The sequence below is a fragment of the Lissotriton vulgaris genome, chromosome 1_1 (genome assembly GCF_964263255.1).
Source record: "Lissotriton vulgaris chromosome 1_1, aLisVul1.2, whole genome shotgun sequence".
NCBI lineage: Eukaryota > Metazoa > Chordata > Amphibia > Caudata > Salamandridae > Lissotriton > Lissotriton vulgaris.
The window spans coordinates 2,024,261,359-2,024,285,902 of record NC_141685.1 but is presented as its reverse complement, the minus strand read 5'-3'; the positions used below and the strand labels follow the sequence as shown (position 1 = coordinate 2,024,285,902).

General features: G+C 45.2%; 1 protein-coding gene across 5 annotated transcripts in view; it reads right to left on the bottom strand.

The window, feature by feature from the left end:
• Positions 1–24,544, bottom strand: part of ITPR2 (inositol 1,4,5-trisphosphate receptor type 2) — a 1,555,333-nt gene that overhangs the window by 30,783 nt on the left and 1,500,006 nt on the right. For all 5 annotated transcript variants that reach the window (XM_086920227.1, XM_086920242.1, XM_086920233.1 and 2 more), the window contains one exon: positions 1,557–1,718. In XM_086920227.1, coding sequence (XP_086776353.1) covers positions 1,557–1,718 — 162 coding nt within the window. The remainder of the gene's footprint in view (positions 1–1,556; positions 1,719–24,544) is intronic.

Sequence of the window (24,544 nt, the reverse complement as noted above, 5' to 3'; positions counted from 1 at the left end):
ACTTCTGGGGAGGTTGAGTCGAGTCGAGTTGAGAGTTCAACGGCGTGTTTGCGGGCGGAGCGGGTGTTGAGAAGGATGCATTTGAGGTGGTTGGATTATTTCCTGGTCAGATGCTTGTGAAGCTGCAGTTTCGGCAGGTGAAGGCTCCGTGAATGCGCTTCGGGGTGGCCAGGAAGCAGGTGTGTGATCATCCGGTGTTGACTGCGTGAAGGGTTCTGGCATCGTAGCCGTGTCGGGCGTCGTGGCGTTCGCGGGGTCCTGGTGTTGAGCACAGTCCAGGCGCGGACAGGCACAGACAGGCTTGCCTTAGGTGCACCTTGGGTGCGCCCGCTGCGTGCGGCCGCTGCACGCCCCCCGAGCGGCCTCCATATGAGGGGATGTGGGAGGGAGGAGCAGCTGGGAGGCGGGGCAGCGAATGGGTTTGCAGGGGGTGGGGCCACAGGGATGCAGCGGTGGGAAAAATGGGCGGGCTGCAGGAGAACTGGGCACAGGAAGGAAAAACAAGTCTGGGCTAGAAAGCAAGAACAGGCACAGAGCAAGTACAGGCACAGGGGAATACAACCAGTCTGGGCTAGAAAGCAAGCATAGGCACAGTGGAATAAAAACAAGTCTGGGCAAGAAAGCAAGTACAGGCACAGGGCAAAAAAACAAGTCTGGGCAAGAAAGCAAGTTAAGCACAGGGGAAAAATACAAGATTAGGCAAAAACAATGCAGGCAAAGGGGTGCAGAAGCGTGGGGAGTCACCTGCCTGCAAGCAGGGTCAGTGGTCGCTTCTTCAAGCTTTTACCTCCGGCTCCATTTAGCATAATTACTATTCTCTGTTTTGCAACATTACGGTCTCTCTCTCTCAGGGTGTTTGGTAGAAGAAAGGAGGAACAAGAAGCTACGATTTCAAGACTCCCTGACCGCGAATTCCTGAGGTTCTTCAACAGGCTCTGAGAGGGATGCCACGGAGCACTTCCCACTGGTGCTTAATTTGTAAAATAGGTGCCAGGGCCCTGCAGCTTGTGCCACCCATTGCCCCTGCCAGCCCAGCCAATGACAGTAGCAACACAGCTACTAACCATCAAACAAGTGTGACCATTCAAACTATTCCAGGCCTCCCAAAGGTATATGCATGGCTTGGGTGGCAGGTATCAATAATCTTTTTTGTGTTTTGAATTAATAAACAACTATTGTTGTGATCATATCTAAACCAGATGCACAGCACCACCATGTGGTGCATTATGATAAGTGCTGGTGTTGACAATGACGTGCTGGTGCCACCACCAGCTCAAATTGAGCAGTGCTTCCTAAATGCTCAGGCCACAGCCACAAGGTGCACAGAATCTCTGCACATGCTTCAGCATGGGAGAGCATGCACTTTCAATAGCCGCTTCCTTAGTCAATCACCCCGGAAGAAGTAAGACCTAAAACGTAGCACTAGCATTTTATATGTACGCACTTCTTCCGCTATGTTAAAAACTGGCAGAAATGACTGGAGGTGGGGGGTGAAATACATTTCTTAATCAAGAAATATTGATTACACTTGGAAGGTACAATTGTATGGCACTCACCTGTTCTTTCAGTTCTGCTAGTTGACTGGAAAGCTGCTTTACAAGACTCATGGTTGAGTCCAGCTTTTCTTGCAGATTTCTAATTTCATTTTGCTCATTTTCGCCTTCACTGCTGACAAGGGACATGGCTCGCATGCGAGGAAACCAATCTAGGTTCTTTTCCTACAAGCAAAAGAAACAACATCTGTCAGGATGAGCCCTCAGACTAAGGACAAAGGAAGAGCCTGATTTATAGGAAGTGCATTTTAAAGTTAGGGAATTTGCAAACAGTGAAACACAATTAACGAAACATGCAATGTTTTTAATTTAGCCAATCAACTGGGTCGAGAGCGAAAAACAGAAAATGTGGCTGATCGCTGCATGAACTTTAACTTTTTTATCAAAAAGCAATATATATAGCATTACCACTACTATTTCCGTCCTCTTGATACTTGTTGTAAGTGGCTAAATGCGAGAAAACGTGCAGCTTACAAAATTTGGCATGTGAAAAAAGCAGTCTCAGTTTAAAATGGAGGGACCACATCCTTGGAGGGAATCAATGGTAATTGAGAGTGGTGGAGGAGATGGCAGATGGCCTTTCAAGCCTAGATGTGCACATGTGCTGATAGCCACACATCTACAACTCACCTGGAACAGAGGCTTTCTTATTATGTTGTACTGCTCAACAACCAGCTGTGGCCGCCACAATAAAGAGGTGGTGGGGCGGGTGGAGGGAGCACTCGAGGGGGGAGAGCGGAGGGGTTTATAATAAAAATGTAAAGTAAAAAACATACCTGGATCTGCCTCCCACGTCGTGCTCGGTTTCTGTCCTTCCTTGTCCCAGCAAGCACTGGGGCCATGTCACGGACTCCCTGCAATCCCTGTGCTGCTCTCACATGGGAGCAGCGCAGGTGTTGGTCTGAGCAGGCAGGAGAGATGCCCTGCTCAGACTAAGGAGTCTGTGGGGTTTCTCCAGGCCGGCTGCTCAATGCAACTGGGTTTGAGAAAACCTAAGTGCGCATGTGTGCTTTGGTGAGACTGAGACGGCCAGCCAAAACACATATGCTCACTTAGGGAGTGGAGTGCACATCACACTCCAACTCCCAATGCCCCAACCCTCCCATCGTAAGCTGGATCTGAGGCAAAAAAAACAATTATGACATTCAGTTTTAATTTTCATTTACTGCCTCTGAGCCACGCAGTGGCACGACGCTCCTCCGCCATTGCTGAGAACCGCCACTGTCAACAATTTAGGACTTAGGATAACAACACCCAGCGCCCCACTCCTTCTGCAATAGTATCCTCTGTGCTGAGACACCTCTCCTCTAAACTTTGCAAATAATTCACAAATGACGCCGTTCAACAATACTTTTCACGATATATAGGAACCAATTTGAATTAAATAAAACTGTAAGGAAACTCCCACCCCACTAGTTATCATCAACTTCAACCGCTCCTTGTTTACAACATAGAACTGTCTAGAAAATAAACAGACTAAACCTCGGTCAATTATATCACCGATAATCCCACATAAAAGGAGCACCATACTTTTTGACTGGGGGGACATTACTAAGGAACCGACAGACCTCTACAACATCACATGGATCCGTTTCAAAGTTGCAGACATCAAAGCTATAATTTTTTCAGGAAACTCTCAATCAGCAACCATGGTATCCCTGTCAGAGGTATGTTTATATGGCCTCTACATCCCACCTGTCCTCCCCTGACAGTGGACAAATAAGGGAAAACAATTATATTAAATTATGTTATGCAGAGGTTAGCATAGCACTGCCCACATGTTGGAAGCAAACAAAAGACTGCCAAGAGTGAGCCGTTAAGGTACTCGTAGTCCCCTCACAAGTCTCCAATTAACTCAAAGTAATAAAGATTCCGATGTTAGATGTAAAAATGCAAAAGTCATTTTTTGCGCAAAGGGCATCTTATGAAGTGCTAGTGCTCATGAGTAAAAAAGAAAAAGAGCGAGTGATGTCATCCACTCGCACGCTAATGTTTCTTCCTCCTTCATGGGCTTTATCAGGTTAAACATCATCGGCCCATCTAAAACTAGCATTGCCTAATGAGTAGCAGGTACTGTCAATTAAAAGACATATATGAATTTTTAAGCCACCCATAACGGTGCAATCTGGGTAATGAAGTTCCCTCGCTGATCAATCCATGATACCATTATGGTATAGGTTTAATTTAACTATGAAGTTTATTCCAACATACGGGCAGGCCTGTAGTTAATCTATGTTAAATTTGAAATGTAAGTATCTTTTTTTATAAATAATATCCATAAATGGTCTTCTTAACAAAAAGTTCACACAAGTTATAAGTCGAAACCCTTACCTCTTTTGTATCTGAATATATACACATCAAATGTAATTTGATAAATATAAGAATTTTAAAAAACCACTTGCAAAAAAGTAATTCCTGGAACTACCCTACATATTTCTGCTAAACTAAAATATACAATATATGCAGGAGTAAATTTAGTCAATGTATACCCTAACAAGATTCTACCAATAGTGCATATGGCCACAAATTGATGGATCCGTTACAATAGAGAACAATGAAGACATCATGTAAGAAAAAAACATTGGAGGAAGAAAAGGAGAGACAGGAGAAAGAGAAGGAGAGGGATATAGAGGATGGAGAAAGAAAGGGAGAGACAGGAGAAAGAAACAGATAGGGAATTGGAGAAAGAGCGGATAGCCCTGGTGAAAGTGAAGCTCAAGTTAGCAGCTGATAGAGGGGTTAGCTCTGTGGATGGTGAGTCCACTTCAAAGTCCCAGGGAAAGGAAAATACCACCAAGGTACCAAAAGAATTGATACACATGTATGTCCCTGGCACTGATATTCTCAGTTGGATGTGTACCTTTCATTTAGTGTTCAGGTGTGGGTCACGCACTCCTCAGTGAAATTTAAGGTAAGCAGGTTGTGGTGTGCATCAGAGATATCACCCCCTGACAAAGAAGGTGTGGGAATCCAATTCGTGGTTAGTGACACCTAGCGTAGATGTCAACTCCCTGAGCACAACCTGGGAGAAACATACAATGTTTCTATATCATGTAATCCAAATGTCACCAAAAAAGTTGAACCAAAATTGTTGTTGTTTATCTCATATTTAATTCACACGAATTTCATCAATATCCATGAAGTTCCATAATGTATGTACATCCAAAATCAACATATGGTGATAGTATCCCAATGCATTTCGGACACATGGTCCTTCGTCAGGGGAATCCAAAACAAAATGAAAATGAGGCAATCTAAGTATAATTCACCGGGTAGCAAGTTTCAAACAAATCAAATCGTGTTCTAACGATTATGCATGTCAATAATCTATGGTACTGTATAATGCATGCAGCATGAGCCCAAAAACGTGTGTTAAATGAAGTAGATCCCAATGTCCATGCTCGTGTAACATGGATAAAACAAGCCAAGTTTGCAATGTACATGAAACGTTCAACCAAATGCGTTCGATAAAGAGAAAGTGGTAAAGAGGCCACTGTGCACGGAAGATAGTCTCGGTGATGAAAAAGCTCCACGTTATAGCCCAAGTTCAAAACGCAAATAATCCAGGTGTTGGCGTTTAACGAGGAATCAAAAGCAAGAAAGAAAAGCGTCTACAGCGGTCGCCGTAAGTGAAAGATAGTCTCAGTGATAAAGAGGTCTGCGTGTGATAACCCAAATGGAAAGCGTGAACAATCAAGTAAAGACACTTACAAGAAATTCAAAGCGGGGTTGCGCGTCTATCCAGTGCGCCCTTCGCCGTTTAGTGTGCAACAAACGTTCGGAGTATGCGGAAGTAGATAAGAAGCAAGCAGCGTGCATAGAAAGAGGACTGAGTATAGGCGGCCATGTTAGAGTGGTGAAACGAACACCCGAGGACAAAAGTGAACAATAAACTAAAAGTTAATAGGCAATACAAACAATGAAGAACGAAGAAAACGGGCATTAGATTGGAAAATGGGGAAGTTATAATGATAGAATGGTGGTGTAACAATGAGTGGGTGTACCACATCTGTGAAATGAATAGTTGGCAATGAGGGGAATTTAGCAAGTAAGGCTCATGGTCTTAGTGGTCAGTCCAAAGCAGCAACTTTACTGAGTCGCCTCCCTCGGGAAGGGACTGAAGTGATTGAAAGGATGCCTGAGAAAGACAGTCTGACATATGAGTTCATGAAGGATGCTTTGATTAGGTGGGTTGGGTTGAAACCAGCCGAGTACTTGCAGAGGTTCCGTGAGAACAAGAAGGCAGAGGGGGGTCCTTTTCAGAATTGGGTCCATGACATAGTGAGAGACTGGAATGAGTGGGTGAGAGGGATGGAAGCAAATGATTACCAGTCTCTAAATCAGGTGATGATAGCAGAGCGTCTCTGGGAGGAGTGCTCTATCCCACTCAGACAGTATCTGTCTGACCTTCCTGAGAGGGATCCTGAGAAACTTGCAATGATGGCAGATAAGTGGCTTGCCAACTGAGTGAACAGGGGGCAGGGGCAACCCCTTTCCAAGCCCAAGGGGGAGAAGAACTCCCAGCAGGCTGGCCCTAAAGCAGAGGGGAAGGGCCAGAACGGTTCCCACGGCTCTCAGTCAGGACAAGAGACTAAGGGGAACGGGGCCTCTAGTCAGTACCAGAAGGGGAAAGAAGGAGAGGGTCCTTTCACTCCAAAGGGAATTAAATGCTATAAGTGCCACCAGGAGGAACACTTAAAGCCAGACTGCCCAGTGAAGGACGTGGTGCCAGTGGCACCCGTGATAGCAAGTGTGCTTTCAGTGGGGGCAGACATGAAGGGAGGCCCAAGTGAGTTTAACTTAGTCACCAGGGACATCTGGGAACTTGACCCAGATGCCCTTAAGCATATTCACCCTAACTCAACGGGGTATATGAATGTGGCAAGTATCAATGGAAGGAAGGTTCCTGCCATGAAGGTTACTGGTGCCCACAGGACTATCGTTGAACGCAAATATCTCAAACCCGAAGAGATCATCCCTGATTCCAAGGGTTATAGACTTTTAGCTAGTGGTGATGACATGGAGTACCCTCTTGCTAGAGTGGAGGTAGATTTGAATGGTAAGAAGGCCATGGTCAACATGGGGGTGCGAGAGAAGCAGGGTGCTGGGTGCTTTCTGGGGAATTATCTTGTTGAACCCTAGTTAGTGCCAGGACCTGAGGCCTATATGGCCTGGATTTCATCAGATGTGCTCACTAGAGAACAGACTGTAAAACTTCTTCCTAGTGAAGTGGAGACAACTCTAGCGGAAGAGACACTAGAGAGGAACAGGCCAGAACAAGGACCAAGGGCAGATTCTGAGAAGGCACATATCCTGCTGTCTGCACCTCCTGCTCCAGTTGGAGAGGAGGGTGAGCACCCCAAGACGGATAAGGTGTTGGAGTCTGGGTCCCTGCCAGACCCACAGGAGCTGCTTGTGGCAGGAGGACCATCCCATGAGGAGTTTTGTAAGGCGCAGGCTGAGTGTCCTACACTTGATGGCCTGCGGAAAGCTGCTCAGGAACAGGTCTCTACTGGAGTAGTCGGAAAGCACAAGGTGGCTTGGGAAGATGGACTCCCTTACAGTGAGCCTGCTGACCCAGAGCCAGGAGCCAGCAAAAGGTTGGTGGTTCCTCAGGTGCACAGGAATTTCCTGCTGCAGCTAGCCCATGAAGTACCCCTAGCTGGTCACTTGGGCATCAAAAGACAAAGGACAAGTTAGCACCTCTGTTTTACTGGCCAGGAGTTGATCAGGATGTGGAGACATTTTGCCGAATCTATCTGGTCTGTCAGGCCAGTGGCAAGTCTGGTCATGGGGGTGCCCTTTGAAAGGGTGGGGATTGATATAGTTGGTCCGTTTGACCCTCCATCATCCTCGGGCAACAAATACATTCTTGTTGTGGTGGATCATGCCACCAGGTACCCTGAGGCTGTGGCTTTGAGGAGCACTACTGCTAAGGTGGTAGCTAGGCTCTTTTAGGGATCTTTTCCAGGGTTGGATTTCCACAGACGGTGGTTACTGTAGGGGAACCAACTTCATCTCATCTTAGATGAAGGCCATGTGGGAAGAGGTAGGGGTGGCTTACCACTTCTCCACCGCTTACCATCCCGCAACCAACAGTTTGGTGGAGCGCTTCAATAAGACCCTAAAGAGCGTGATCGGGACTGATCCCCTCAAGAGGAAGTGGGATCTCCTCTTGCCATGCCTGTTGTTTGCTTACAGGGAGATACCACTAAAAGGAGTAGGGTTCAGTCCCTTTGAACTACTTTTTAGGCATCCTGTCCGAGGTCCCTTGACATTGGTCAAGGAGGGCTTGGTAGGCAACCCTAAGTCCCCTACCCATGATGTGGTGGACTATATATTGGGCCTCCGTAGGCTGACGGCCCAGCTCATGAGTAAAGCAAAGAACAATCTTCAAGCCAGCCAACAGCTCATGAAGGAGTGGTATGACTAGAACGCTATGCTGTCTGGGTACCAGAGGACCAGGAAGTGTGGGTCCTGAAGCCGATTTGTCCCCGGGCTCTGGACGACAAGCGGTCTGGCCCCTACAAAGTTGTTAGGAAGATTTCTGATGTCAACTATCTAGTTGACACAGGTGCTGCACAGGAGCCCAAAAGGGTATTCCATGTCAATCGGCTGAAGCCGTGTCTTTGCGGGGAGTACACTGTTTCTGTACTTCTAATGGCTGAAGAGGTGAAAGAAGAGAGTGAGCCCCTCCCTGACTTATTGCAAGGTGATGAGAAGGATGGTTCAGTTGAGGGAGTTAAGCTTGCCTCTGAACCGACACCTGAACAGCAGGTGTAGTGTACAGAGCTGCTGGGGAGATTTTCCCATCTCTTTTCACTTACCCCTGGGCTGACGCCTGTCTGTGTGCATGACATAGACACAGGGGACACCCTGCCTGTTAAGAGCAAGACATATAAGATGTCAGACCGGGTTCAAGAGTGCATCAAGACTGAGGTGGTCAAGATGCTTCACCTGGGGGTTGTTGAACACTCCTGTAGTGCCTGGGCCAGTCCAGTGGTGTTGGTGCCTAAGCAGGGGTCAGCTGACCTGGGCTTTTGTTTGGACTATCATGGTTTAAATACTGTGACAAAAACTGATGCCCATCTTATTCCCCGAGCTGATGAGCTGGTGGATAGGTTGGGTGCCGCAAAGTATTTTGATCTAACCAGCGGTTACTGGCAGATTGCATTAACACCTGGTGCCAAGGAGAAAACAGCATTTTCAACCCCAGGGGGTCTCTACCAATTTAAAGTTATGCCTTTTGGATTGAAGAATGCTCCCGCCACTTTCCAGCGCCTAGTCAATCATGTACTGGCAGGCCTGAAAGAGTTCTGTGTGGCGTAGCTGGATGACAGATCACAAGCCCCGCAAGTGGCTCATGGCAATGAAGGGGGAGAACCCAAAGTTGCTCAGGTGGTCCAGATCTCTGCAGGGACTAGATTTTACTGTGGAACATAAAGCAGGCTTACAGCACGGCAATACAGGTGGACTTTCCCACCGGTTTATCCAATCAGATGATCGGTCTTCTCCCACTGGGAAATAAGTACCAGCCATTCTGATCTGGGGAGGGCATATGTTGGGACGGGAAGTCTCCTGCATGTCTCTGGAGAGAGTGCTTCCCCTGCCTTATGCTAATCTCCGAGCAAGTCACTCAAAAGCTACTGTATGGTTTCTAGATCCCTACCTCAGTGAGCATGACAATCATACATGTCCACTGAGGGTCTCCCTGTTTACATGGATTGAGACTCTAGAGCTTGGCTCTGAGGTCGAGGGGGCATGCCTAGTGCACCCCTATTTTTCAGAGAGTGGCTACTGCCCTCTCTATTAAGGCTGTGGTAGACTGACAGTGGTGGCAGCAATAAATCTATAGTCAGGAGGGGTGAGTCCCTAGGCACACTCCTGACCAAGTCTGTGCAGTCTGCCATGCATGTGGTCCTGTTGCCTTTGTCTACCTGACGTGTGTTTGAGAACCCGTGGGAGTACTGGGGAAGAATGGTGTGCTGAGCCAGTGTGAGGAATGCGAGCTGTTCTGCTGGACATCCCAGCTTCCCCGCCTCTCCCTATTTCCTTGGAAAGGCATGGTGGGCTGGGGTCGACACTCAGCTTTTATCTGGGTTTAGCTGCACTAACACTGCAAAGAGGACCCTCCCCCACTGGTCAGGGCCTCCTGGGCTGGAGTTAATTAAAATTCCTCTGTAGGGAGTTGCACAGCCTGATACCAGGAAGGGACCTGGTGCATGCTTTACCCATGCATTGAACACGCGGTTAATGGTTTGTGATTGGAGGTGTATTCAGGATGCAAAAGTAGCAGACCCTCTGATTGGATGAGCCTATCAATCAGAGGTGATAAAAGTCTGGCCTGAGTGGTCAGCTGTTGGTCAAGACTGGTCTATTTATTTATTTATTTATTTATGGATTTATAACGCGCCGGAATCACACCCGAAGGTGTATCTCCGCGCAGTGCTGTCTGAGAGTGCAAGGAGAGGGGGGCTCTAGTGCTGAAACAGAGTGGTCTTGAGACTCTTCCTGAAGATTGAGTGGCTGGTACACTGCCTAAGGGAGAAGGGAAGGCTGTTCCATAGACGTGGACCCATAACAGAGAGGGCACGTCCTCCCTGTCTGGTCTTGCTGAACCGGGGGATCTCCAGTAACAGCTGGTTACTAGAGCGCAGGTTGCGCGAGGGGCAATGATGGACAAATTTTTCAGCTAGATAGGACGGCCCTAGATCGTGCAGACTTTTGTGCACCACACAGCAGGTCTTAAATTCCACCCGTTTCCGGATGGGAAGCCAGTGGAGCAGTTTAAGAAGGGGCCGGGATGGAGTTCTGGGGGGGGGCATTTGTCACCAAGCGTGCTGCGGTGTTCTGTACCACTTGGAGCTTGTTTAATACGCCTTCGTTGGCTGCTAGGAGAAGACCGTTACAGTAGTCCAAGCGACTCAACACGAGGTCCTGAACCAAGGTCTTCCTTGAGCTGTCGGGGAGGAGAGGAAACACCTTCCGAAGGAGGCTGATGACATGGAAGCAAGACCCCACTGTGACGTTGACGTGATGTGCAAGAGTGAGGTCATGATCAAGGCGGACCCCCAGATTTTTCACCACCTGTTTAGGGGAGGGGGCCGCTCCCAAACTAGTAGGCCACCAGTCAGGGGTCCACAAGATTTTAGCTTCCCCGAACAACATGACTTCTGACTTTCCCACATTACACTGTAGAAAGTTGTTAGCCATCCAACTGGCGACCGCCGTCATGCCACTCGAGAAGGCCTGCCTTACCTCAGGAGTGAAGGTCTTAAAGGTAAACAACAACTGAGTGTCGTCTGCATATGAAATGGGTAGAAACCCGTACGACCTCATAATATTAGCCAAAGAGGCAACATAAACATTAAATAGCGTAGGGCTAAGACAGGAGCCCTGCGGGACTCCTCTGGTGACTTTAGAGGGATTGGAACTGAAGGTGCCCATGTTCACCTGCTGGGTACGTTCTGTAAGAAAGCTAGTGAACCACGCCAGGGCTGATTTTTCTAGGCCGATCTCTTCTAGTCTTCTTAGAAGAATGGTATGCGATATGGTGTCGAATGCTGCGGACAAGTCCAGCAGCACCAACACCACAGACAGACCCCTGTCCAAGGACATACGTATAGTATCCGTGACCGAAAGGAGAGCAGTCTCGGTACTATACTTTGGCCTGAACCCAGATTGGGAAAGGTCCAGGCAACCGGTCAGCTCAATGAAGCTGGAGAGGTGAAAGTTGACATGTTTCTCCATCAGTTTGCCGACAAACGGCAAGAGGGAGATGGGCCTCAAATTGGACATGTCAGACCAAGGAACAGAGGTGTTTTTCCTTATAGGCTTGACCAGGGCATTTTTCCACTCCAGTGGAACTAATCCTTCAGATAGCGAGCGGTTAATCAGGGTCTGAATAGTGGGACTAAGAACGTTCCCTATGAGATGCATCACTCGGGCAGGAACAAGGTCCGCCGGGCAGCCTGATTTAATGGTGCCAATCAGTGAATTGACATCGTCTAAACTGATCTCAGGAATGCAGGATAGTTTAGTAGGGCCAGAGTCAGCAGTCTCGAGCTGAGGGCATGGAGTGGGATCACTAGTGTCGACCAAATTAATAGATTGAGCAATTTTTTTGGTAGATAGAGTCGATCTTGTTCAAGAAGAACCCAGCAGTGTCATCACACAGTTGTTGGGACACCATCTCAGGACTTTCACAAGCAACAGGCTTGGTAAAGGTTCGCAGAACCTGATAAAGTATTTTAGGGTCATTGCCTGCCTCAGATAGTTGAGAAATGATATGGTTTTTACGGGCAGCTCTGATGTTTCTGTGATAGGATCTCATGGCAGAGTGGTAGCGAAATTTATCTGCTACAGTATGGGAGCTTCTCCAGATCTTCTCCAACTTCCTACATACTTTCTTTTCTGCACGTAGTAGATCAGAGTACCATAATTCCTGCTTGCTGTTAGCCCGCTGATTACAAACTCTTAGAGGGGCAATGAGATTAACTGCAGTATTCACAGCAGCATTGTATTTGGAAAGGGCCATGTCCGGGGTATCCAAAGTGGAAATGTCCGGAGGAACAAAGATGTCTTTAAAGGCCTCCACGGACACCTTGTGCCACTGCCTGCGCCATAAAGGAAGGGGGGCAGGTTGAGGGCGGTCCTCTGTATGAGTGGGGAGAGAGAAACCTATTATAAAGTGGTCAGTCCACTCCACCTGTTTCGGAGGTAGACAGGTCAGCATGTGGGAATTTGACAAGATTAGGTCAAGAGTGTGACCAGCACGATGTGTGGGGCCCTGATTGCACTGTTGAAGCCCAAAGTTGCTAGGTCTGCCAGCAAAGTTTGGGCTTCTACGTTGTCCACCAATTCACTGTGGATGTTAAAGTCTCCTAGGAGTAGGAAGTTAGTCCCCATGCTGATATGGGGGGCCAGCATCTCCATAAGGATTGTAGAGGCATCTGTGCAAGGGCCCGGGGGGCGATACACCAATGCCCCCTTCCAGCTGGTCTCCAGATTGGAACTGATTTTGAAGACCATGATTTCAATATCACTGGTGCAGCATTGGTCCAGGATGGTGACGGTGGAGGTGTCCTTATAAATAATGGCAACCCCCCTGCCGGTCTTAACAGGGCGGTCCAGTCTAATTATCTTGTATCCCAAAGGGGTCCCCAAAGTAATCGCTGGGACCAAATGGGGTTTGAGCCAGGTCTCAGTACAGAAACAGTAATCAGGGCGGGCAGAATGAATCAAGTCCCAAACCTCTGAGTAGTGTTTCGGCAGAGATCTTACATTGCAAAGGAGACTTCCCTATAAGGGAGCTGGTTCTGATGTTCTCAGATAACACCTTATCTGCTATGACTGAAGAGGCGGCCACACCAGGTCCGTCTGAAGATAGCCAGGCGCGACCCGCAGTGTGAAGGCAGGAGATAAGGCTTTGTTCACTGTGGCTGGAACTAAGGCATCAGCAACATTGAGGACCAGCTGTCTCTGTGAGGCTTGGGGGAGCGTGCGATTTTAACCAAGGAAATTACAGATAGCTGCCCAAGGTGTGGAAAGGAAGCTTACAGCACATCACAGAGGCTGGTGGAAAGAAGCTTGCGGCACATCAATTAAAGCTGGTGGAAAAAAGCTTGCAGCACATGAAGTAAGGCAGAGAGGAGGAAGCTTAATTCTAGTCATTGAAGGTGAGATCAAATTCCCTCGGGGTCCTCACTCACAATGGGAGACCACTTCTGTTGCTTTGGGTGGGGGGGGTTATAGGGCTGATCAAGAACATTTGATTTCACATCATATGCTGAAACTATATCCTTTCAATCCAAAGATTGGTATCAAGGCTCTAGTGAACGAAAGCAGCCCTGTGTAACATGATCTGTAAAATGCAATGCTTAATTGTGGGTTTTCATGTTAACTGTATTTTTATAGTGTTTGGCGTCTAGGCGCTATAATACTGTTTGGGGTCAGAACTCTGCCCCAGAGGGTTGTAGAGACATCTGGTTTTCACAGTTTATCCTAGTTTTTTGTGTAGTATCATTATCTTGTGTGTATTAAAGTACTTTTCTGTTATAAAAAGTAAAGCACTGACTGGACATTGAGTTTATCAGCTGGTGGTACGGTTTACACTGTATTCTGAATGTCTAACCCCACCTCACCTCCTTGAGTACGCCTTGGACTGCTCTGTCTCGCTACCCTGAGAGAGTCAAGTGCTGGAGAGGAGTACTTGGTTGTCCAGTTTTGGGTCCACTAGTACTGAGGCCCCAGGACACCAGTGAGGGAACACTTCAGTTGATGCGAATGGAGCGCAGTTACCCCTGAGTGCCCTGGTGCCCAGGAAGCCGGGTCTAACACCTTCATAGGTATTCAAGCCATTAGGAAGGGCAACGATGAGAAGTTGTTTCATCTCCTTAAATTCAATTATCTATTCCTCCCTCTTAAATGTTTCTTTTGTTGATAGAGATCAACAAAATGTAACAATTTATAATTCGAATCATGTTGTTCTTTGAAATGAAATGCCACTCCATACTACCAGAGTGACTGCCACTGGTCATCACTCTTTCTAATGGCTCAAACATGATAATGTGATATTTTAAAAATCTTATTGTGCGACCTATATTCACGTACCACAAAGGCAACTAATGCCATAATTAACAAAAGTAGTTATTGAAGGATCTAATAAAAAAAATCTTTGCCATTAGTCCTAGAAATCTGGTAGCATCTGCACACAGACAATTCGCAAATACTGCAATACCACATTTTAAAAATCCAGAAAATGAAAGCCAAATATTTTTTTCAGAACATTAGATGTAGAAGACTGCTAGTTATTTTGTCTCTAAAATTCTCAGCTCTTACGAAAGGTTATATAGGATCATTTGCAGGTCAAGTCCTTCAATACATTATAGGCCTTTAACAGATGCCAGCGTTTATAAACAATCTCCCACAATGTAATACTTTGGTAAGTGTATAATGTAAGTAGCCTGATCCTAATATTTTTTTGCTCATGTAGATCACTATATGTAATTAGATCATAACTATTTTTTAATCTGTTTTTCTCCTTGCTTCCATCAATTTCTTCACAGAATATCCATTATTTATAAATCTTTATGTAATTTCATCAGCTATTTCTGCATATTTTGCTTCAAAGGTACAATTTCTCTACACAGAGGATGGCATTACTAGTCCTACGTGTGTGACATCTATTTGCACCTACTATCAAAGTATATAATGTCAGTTTCTTTGCAAAAAAAACACACGGAAATACTCAGGTTGATGAAAGCATTTCTTAAATCCAGAAAGCTTATATTATATTGGGTATGAATATGAGATCCGTAGATTATGGTTAAGGCTGTCATTATATTCCATTAAAAGCTACTGTGTAACACTCCCTATACTCAATAAATCATCTCACTTATCTGACCCATGACAGGACACAGTTATTAAATTATTGTAAATCAGAGATGACCAGTGCACAGTGATTTGGAATGAATCATGCACTAAAATATTGCTAGCAATGAATATACAGCGGTATGATATGTAATATGTGTGCATAGTTAGCCAGTCAGTCAAATATTCTTTCCTCGGATAGCCTCATGCCATAAAGTACAAGATACAACAGTATAAACATAAAACTCCATAAACACAGATTAATAAGAAATAATCTTTAAAAGGGCTCATAGACCCAGTACATAAAAACCTAAAAAATTCATATAGCAAAATTCATTACACAGCCCCATACCAATTCCTAATCTTCATTGCACAGCTAACAACATTTAACCCTGCTACACAGAAATCTAAGTCACACAGTTTTTAACAAAAAAAGAGATGCCTCTCTCCCTATGAAATCTAATTGGACAAACGTAGATTTGGTCTAAAAAACTCTAATGGGATTGAGAATATAATTGGCAGAAAAGAGTAACGTGCATAGTGCTTTGCTACGATATACGGTCACAAGTGCAATTTGGGAAGGTTGTACTCCAGTTAACATCCCTCACTAGGAAAGGCCACTAATAACTATTGAGGGTTAAAACAAAGCCTGGCAAGAAAAGCACTATTATAATTAGCACTACTTCATAATTTGTCAAAATGTGCCCGATGAAGGCAACACTGGCATGCCCTGCATGACTCTTTCAACTGAGACATAAAATGAAGCTTTATGTTTCTCGGGTTGAACTATAGATCTGGGATTCCCAGATCCATAAACCCCCCTATAACATAATTGCTCGAAGGGACCACCAAAGCATGATCCAGGGAAAGACATCTTCCAGTACATCTTTTGAGAGTGAAGCGCCCTTTCCTCCCCAATTTCTGATCCTTGATAACAAAGGATCCAACTTAATCTAATCCTTCAGGAGGTACAGACCCACCTCTGAGTGGCACATAATAGAAGGGGTAGCATGGGGGACTGCAAGAAGTCTTCTTGAAAACATTCTCAACCTTCTGGAGTGGGCCAGCACTTTTTACCCCCATAGCCCAGTTTCATATGAAGCTATGGGGCAATGCATGTACTTTTGTAAATGCTAATAATCTTGCACACCGGCTTTTGCCCTAGCAGGCACACAAAGGTGAATAACGCCTTCACGGCTCTATGAGACTGAATAAGCCTGTTGGAAAATAGGCTATGCCAGGTTAAATTGTGATCAAGAGGGATACCAAGATAATTAAAAGTCTTGACCTTATGAATTTCCATACCGCCCAAATGAAGTTTGGGGTTTTAAAAAATGTTTGGGCCAATGCTCATAGCAAAGGGTTTACTAAGATTACTTTTTAAATCAAGCGCCCATAAATCTATAAAAAGGATAAAAAATACATTTTTAACCGCTGATGGTCCTTGATATAAGTGCTGCATCATCGGTGTACAATAAAACAGGCAGGGCACTTGACTTCACTTTAGGGTGAACTTTCCCTGCTGTGTTCAAGCCTGCCTCAAAGTCATTTATTTAAGAGAGGAACAGAAAGAGGGTAATGAGGCAGCCCTGTCTGATCCCCAATAGAGGATTTGAGTACAGGGGAAAGTTTGCCCTCAGTACCAAATCTGACCCTAATCAGACAGCTTCAATGCACTTTCTGCAACAAGTCCATTAAGGCCTGGTCAATTCCCAACCTTAATATATAGTTTAGGTGGGGCACAACTTGTTAAAGTCGTTGGATACTTCTTGGCCTTCTTTCTCAATTCCCAACCCTGCCATAATTCTATAACCGTGTCAAAGGCTGAGGAGAGGTCCATAAGTTATAGGTGAATTCAACCTCCCCTTGCCTTGACATACTTACCGATGACCAGCTGAAGGTTCAAGCATTGCTTGACTGTCCCTAGCCCAGGACAAAACCCATAGTGGACTCTGGAAAGGATTCGGTTTCCTCCAACGAATACTCAAGTTTACTTGCTATGATTCCACCAGCAGCAGATCTGGATCAGTCGAAGAGCCGAGTCTTGAGGTTCTCCCTGAAGGTGTGAAGAGCGGGGGCGTCTGATGTTGACTAGAAGCTCATTCCAGGTCTTTGCGGCGAGGTAGGAGAAGCGTCTTCCGCCTGCTCTGGTTCTGCGGATACTTGGGGTCTCTGCCAGGGCGAGGTCGGCAGAGCGGAGGTTCCTATTAGGTACGTGGAAGGAGATTATTTAACAAAAGAAATGTGCTGTTCCTCTGAGAATTGAGTCAATAACCAGGGAATATAAACCAACCTGACCGTAAGAGTACAAAGTTGGGAATCCATTTTATTGGATCATAATGCCCTCACACACCCTATCTGGTGTCATGCTTCATCATCGGGCTGCTCCTCGTCAGGTCGGCGGTGCAATATCTGACAGGCTCCCAATAGTAGGGGCACTATAGCGGAGATCTTTTTCCAACAACTGTATGATAAAGTGCGGGTGAGGAGCCTGGTGTGTGTAGATGAGTGCATATTGGTGTGTTTGAAGTGAATAGAAAATGGGGTTGGAAGTACCTACGAAAACAACTTTAATCAAGGGGTCTCCTACCCTAAGTAAAAACTAAAAGTATAAGGCGCTGAGCTGAGGTTATGTCTCAGGTTGTGGCGCTCGCATACGTGGTAGGTCAACATGTTTCTCGCCAAGTGAATAGTCTGCGGGCGATTCATCTGGACCAAGGAAAGGGGTATTCTATCTACAACTAAAACTACACTGGTGTTGTGGCTGCATACTCACATCAACCATAAGACTAACTCGTCGAATACCTGGTCGTACTGGAACTATCTGCGGAGAGAGAATAAATCACAGGTTCTTATTGGGTACGTGGAAGGAGACTCTTTCGTTGAGGTATTTGAGTCAGATGTTGTGGAGGGATTTGTAGGCATGGGTGAGTAGCTTGAAGGATACTCTCTTCTCAATCGGGAGCCAGTGGAGATCTCGTAGGTGCGGGGTCATGTGCTTGTGTCGTGGGGTTCCGAGGACGGGTCTGGCTGCGGTGTACTGGATGGTCTGGAGCCTGTGTAGCAGGGTTTTTTGTGATTCCAGAGTAGGGGCCGTTACCATAGTCCAGTCTGCTAGTTACAAGTGTGTGGGTGACAGTCTTTCGGAATTCGTTTGGGATCCACTTGAAGATTTTGCGGATGGAGTTTTAGCAGGTCGAGGCGACGGCGTTGACCTGGCGGGTCATGGTGAGGGAGGAGTCTAGAATGACTCTGAGGTTCCAGGCGTGGTCCGTCAGGTGAGTGGGATTCAGAGAGCAAGGGGCCACCAGGAGCTGTCCCACGTCATGGGGAGAGACCAAGGACGAGAAACTCAGTCTTCTCAGAGTTCAGTTTTAGGCCGCTGTCGTTCATCCAGGCCGCGACGTCTTTCATTCCTTCTTGAAAGCTGGGCCTGGTGTTTTCGGGGTTCTTGGTGAGAGAAAGGATGAGCTGGGTGTCGTGAGCGTAAGATACTATGATGAGCCATGCTGTCTGACTATGGTGGCGAGAGGGGCCATGTAGGTGTTGAAAAGCGTGGGGCTGAGCGAGGATCCTTGGGATACCCCCCAGTTGATCTCTGTAGGCTCGGTGAGGAAGGGAGGGAGGGAGTCTGATCCTTTGTGTTCTGCAGGAGAGAAAGGATTGTTTATATCATTAACACAGCAGGTGCAGTGGCACCGGGGCAGAGAGGTGTTACACTTAACCAGTTATAGCTTTTACCACACAAACAGAAGGCCAGGGTCCTTCTTCCTTTCTTGCATTATGACCTCTCGCACCCTGGCTATGCCACTGCCCGGTGCTGAATGTATCATTGATTCCGGCTCCAGAACATTACCAAAGATGCATAGAACTTTAAAATGTATTGTAGTTTTCACTTGGACACAGTGGACAGTTTTTCGGGTCACTGACGATTTGCCATTTCCTCAAGTTGAGTGCTAAACTTTCTGCTTAATTTAGTACCTGTGAATGCCCTTCGATAACATGTGTAGAACACACTGCTATAGTTCTATATTCTCAGGACTAAAGCTCTGGTAAGCGCCATACTGATTCTGAATAATTGGGAGGAACAATGGCATTTGAAAGTTGGTTAAATTAACAGAGCACTTTTTTAGGAAATGACTAAACGATATGCATTAAATATTTATTCCTAGGTTATCCATATTTTGGACTGGTGTAAAAGGTTTGGGATGGACTGATTCCATCAGGGGCAGGGGCAGGCATCTGTCTACAGTGGCACAGTGAGTGAAAAAACAGGGGCTGGATTGATACCCAGGGAGATTGCCAGTAGTTTAAACCATTTGCAAGCATTCATTCCATGCCCTTAGGAGTGCAAAATGTTGTGCATATGGCTATAATATTAATAACAAAGGCCACGCTGAGGCTATCACTTTACTACTCCATGCACCTACAAATAGAATTTCAGTTTTAGTTCCATCGAAGTACATGGCGTGTTCTTTCATCTGCTTATCCAGGGATGTAACCGAGTCTGACTGTTTACAATACCAGGATGGTTCTCGGATTTGTTTGCCAGACAGATGCGTATTTGAGAACACTCCACATACATTTAGTATTGTAAGTTGTACTGTTTGATTTGTAAAGCAAGTGGGGATTTAAGTGGATTTGAGAATGCAGGCTGTAAGGCTTCAATTTTAGAGCCAGTATATGTTGAAGTGTGGGTCTGTTAAAGATGTGTCCTGTGGTGCCTCGCATAGCATACTCACCCAGAAGGGAATATTCGTGTGGAATAACAGATGCTACCCAACTCAAAGGTACTCAATTTATTGACCTCAGAAGGATGAAAGGCTGAGTGGACCAGACAGGATTGGAACATGTGACCATGGGGCCAAACACTGATTCCTTTGGTGGTTGCATTGGCCCAATCAGCCACCAGACCAGATTTTTACTATAAAACTATTACTAATTTAATAGCAAAGAACTAAAAAGACATGACTAGTTCATTTACTCAGATTAGTAAGGACTGAATGGAGCCAGTTCAAACCCATGCCCACAAATTCAGTCCACTATTTCACTCTTTAAGTTGAAGCCTACCAGACAGTCCAGGTGTCTGGTTTGTTAACATCATCGGGGGACATTCGGAAAGCTTTTCTAGGAATCCATTACACCCATTGCTTGCCATTGCCTTTGTGGTTTGTAACTCACATTTGCATGCTTTCTATTTGTTGGCTTTATGTGTTTTAGGCTGTCCAGCTTGAGTTTGTCTCTTCCTTTGCCCAAACTCTCATCAAACACTACTCTGCACCATGTCACTGCACTCTACTGTACATCACACTACGCCACTTTAATCTAGTCCACTCTATGACACTCCACTCTATGGCTCTCGTCTCCAGTAAACTCTACTCTACAACACTCTACTCCGCACTACTCTAGGAAACTACTCTAATCTACGATGCTCTATGCAACTCCCTCTATTCCACTTTACTCCACTCTATTATACAACTGACTCCAATCCTCAACTCTACTCCACTCATGTCTGTGCAACTCCACTCTGACACTCTATGCCACTCAACTCTATGCCAATCTGCTCCACTCTAAGTCACTCTACCATACAACAACACTCAACTCCACTCCACTCTGCTCTACATCACTCCATGCCACTTGATGACACGGCACTCTACTCTACTCTGACAATCGATGCCACTCAACGCCACTCTACTTCCTGCATGACATTCCACAACACTCTACACCACTCCACTCTATGCCACTCCACTTTACACCACTTAACATCACTCTACCCCACTCTTTAACACTTAACTCTACTCCACTTTATGAAATTCCACTCCACTCTCCTTTACCCCACTTTTAGCCATGCTCAACAGCAGCCTCGCTGGTGTACAACATGGCCAAAAGATATTGGCAAAGCCAATCGCTCATGCAAAGGCGAGACCTATTGGCTTTGCCAGTGCTTGTTTTACTAAGGTACCATTCAGAGGATAGGTCTAAGAGAATGTATGCTGCCCGTAGGTCCTCACCAAAGGTGATGAGGACGTTCCATCTGATACTGGCTTCTGTACTTTCCACCCATCCCATAGCTCTGAGGCCCGACTGAGAGCCATACAGTAGATGGTGTTTTTCTATATATTCTTGTAGACGCCTAATAACCTTCATGTATTGCTTGTGTAGGAGAGACCCAAGTTTGGGCTGCCACTGGTTTCTTGATTAGGGGCTAATATATATTTCTTTAAGCCCATCAGTTTGGTATGGGGTGCATTTATGAGGGCCCGATCTCAAAGCCAAGTGTTAAAATAATGTTCTTGTTACAACAGGCTGGATTGGACTCCATGAGAGATACTTTGATATATTTTTTTTAGCCAGTTTCAGATCATTTTCTACTTGTAGAAGTTGCCTTGGAGAAAAGAAGGCTTCTAAGGAGGGATGAGGTCTGGGGGTATGGGAAATCCAAACTGCACCAGAAGCAACAGGTACACTGAGTGGGTGACTTTTCAACACCACAATATCGCTCATCCCCTAACTCAGAGATCTTCAAACTGGGGGGCGGGCCCCCCTAGGGGGGCCTCAAGTGATCCTAGGGGGGGTGGGCAGGCTCTGACCAAAAGAAACATTAAGCTGAAAGTAGTGCTTTATTTTTAAGCAATCATGTATTTGGTTTCATTTTTAAAATGATAACAGAATGCCGTTTACAAATTACCTGCAATATTTGAAAATGTTTTGTGTTTAACTAAGGCAAGACATATTTAAACATTGCTATCTTAATAGAATAATTATGAAGGGGGGCCTGATGATTTAAATTTTTTCACTGGGGGGGGCGCGGCATTAAAAAGTTTGAAGACCACTGCCCTAACTCAATGTTGCAAAGAGAAGCTCAATCTGTGGCTATATCTCTTGCCATGCTGGACTGAGAAAACCGTCCCTGCCCAAGGCCTACTCTAAAATTACCAAATTGGGGCTTCATGATAAAATCAGAAGCAAAGTACAAGAAGCACAAAACATAAAGCCTTAACTATGGTTGTAAAGAGCAGATAGAGCGAAATCACCCTAGTTATAAGCATGCCCCAGGCTTGCGCATACTGTGGACACATTCCTAGACACCTGAGCACTCTGTTTTCACGCTACAAAACATCCTAATCACGCAACCGACTGACCCTCCACATGGGACCGGACTCTAAAAAGTAAAAGCAAGAGTTGAAGCCCCAACTGTTCCGCGTCACCTCTGCACAAACAAATACTTCTTTCTGGTCAAAAACCCCTTTCCACACCCTGCTCTGCTTTCCCCACCCTTGAAAGCAGTGGTGAACAACTTCAGTGGCAACCGGGGCGTTTTTATAGATAGTAAAACAAACGCACGACATATTTATTCTGACTCTAGCCAGTTTGCTAATCGTTCGTTTTAGACAATTTGAAAGCCTTAGCGTGCCTATTGAGGGTTTAGGAGCTACAGAATCTTCCGTGTTCTGAATTTTCATTGGTCTCCATTTTGTGAGTTTTTAATTTTATTTTCCTATTTGTACAGCTGCGGGGAATGAGATTTTGATATCTTTTCTGATTACTTAGATACCTATCTCATTCTTCCAATTTTGGATCGATTATTGACTGTCATTGAGTAAAAGGCAAACCTACAAGATTAAATCAACCCCATAAACTGACGCAACTCTGAAGAACCACTTACGACTGATAAAGTTTAAAAAGTTTAATATAAAATCAGAGTTAGTTGCATATACAATCCTCTCAGGATAAGATTCAACAAATATACAGGAACTAAAAGGAACATAAATTCCCTAAAGAATCTTAGTCTACAAAAGAAAACGATTAAAACCAATTCCAGAATCAACAAATTGAATAACATAGACACAAAGTGGATCTGTTGCGTCATCTAAAAGAAGAGAAAAACAAGTTAAATCTGTCCCTACTCTATGCTAAGTGGCATCCTTACTTCGCAAGTTCTTTACCTAAAAAGGTGTCAGCCGTTTGACTTCCAAAGAAGTTCAAACTCTCTTAGTCTCTGATGGAATTCTATGTCGAGAAGCAGTACCCTTTCTGCCTACCCATCCGCTCTCTAAGGGTCCTCGGCCTACTGCTCTCTTGCTCCCTTGCGCTCTCAGGCCATCTGCTCTCGCTCTGCTCTGACCCTTTCTCCCCGGGGTGCTGTCCCTAAATACAAAATCACAGTATGGGTGGAACGCCCCTTTGACGCCCACCACGTACACATTTCACGTGATCTCATTTCTGGGTTTTTCCATAGCTTCATCTCTTCGCGTCGTCCGTAAAGTTGACCTTGCTTCTTAGGCGCCATCTTCGTCATCTTGCTGGTAACCTCATGACATTCCAGTTGACACTTTCAGAGCAAAGTCTATCACCTCAACAGAGTTCCATTCATTACCGTTGTGATTATAACCTCGTTTGGTCCTGTGAACAGTCCCTTCGTAACAAGACCCCAAATTCCAAGCGTCCCTTATATCACTTAGGCCATAAACTTCGTCCAGCATTGTCACTTTATATTTAACAAGACCTTTGACTCTTGTCTCGCACGTACAGATCAAGGCTATCCCCTATTCCTGTGAGCCCACTAAATTACATACAGCGGACTACACTCTTGCGAACCCTTGGTCCGTTAGGTTAAAATCACATATGACCACTCTATTCTAACATTCCTACAACTTCTTCTACACGGTATGACTTTTAACACACATATATATATATATATAATCGAATTAGCAAATCATTGATTATACTTGAATCCATGTTACATAAAATACAACGTTATACTCTCGTTTCTTACACAGTGCTATATAGTCTACACATTTCTTTGCTTTATATTTCGTCTTCTTTCTCCGTCTAATGATTACATACATATATTCAGTTTAGCACGTTTAAGCATTTTCTTTAAGCATTTACACGTTTCTATATTAGACCACTATATATACGGTCTTTCTAATGCATATTCTAAAGTGAATACAAATACATTTCCTATTACGTAAGTTACATCGACTAACTTTACGCTACAAGTGCTACTTCACGTTACAACTTCTAACTTTATGCGATATGCTTGTAAATATGGTACGGACATGTGTTTCATTCAAATTGCGCTCTCTCAGTTCCCCCCTTTGATGACCTCTAGGGGTCATCACTAATTTCAATTTGAATGACACTTTACACAGAACTAGTTACAAGGTTCCCTCTTTTTATCGTTTCGAGAGCTCTTAAACTTTTATACTGTTGATCTTGTAAAGCAGCTAATCTCCTTTCTTGCTCTCTCATGGACCTTTGTCACCGGTTTGACCTAAACCACTTGTACAGTCTCACTAAACCCAACAATGTGATTATGCAAATCAATATTATTAAAACAGGTTTCAATATGTACCAAATAACGCTTTTACCAAGATTGGCAAACCAATTTCCAACCTTTCCCATTCCATGACCTACTTTCTCCCAAACATTTACTTTTGTTAAATCTTCGATTTCTTGATGTATCTCTGTAATGTTCCGTATGACTTTCTCAAGTGGTTTTGAATTGTCTGGAATGTAAGTACAACATTCCTGGACCTTCAAAGCCTTGCAAACTCCGCCCTCTTTCGCTAGCAGAACATCTAAAGCAAGACGGTTCTGAAGAACCATTGCCCTAA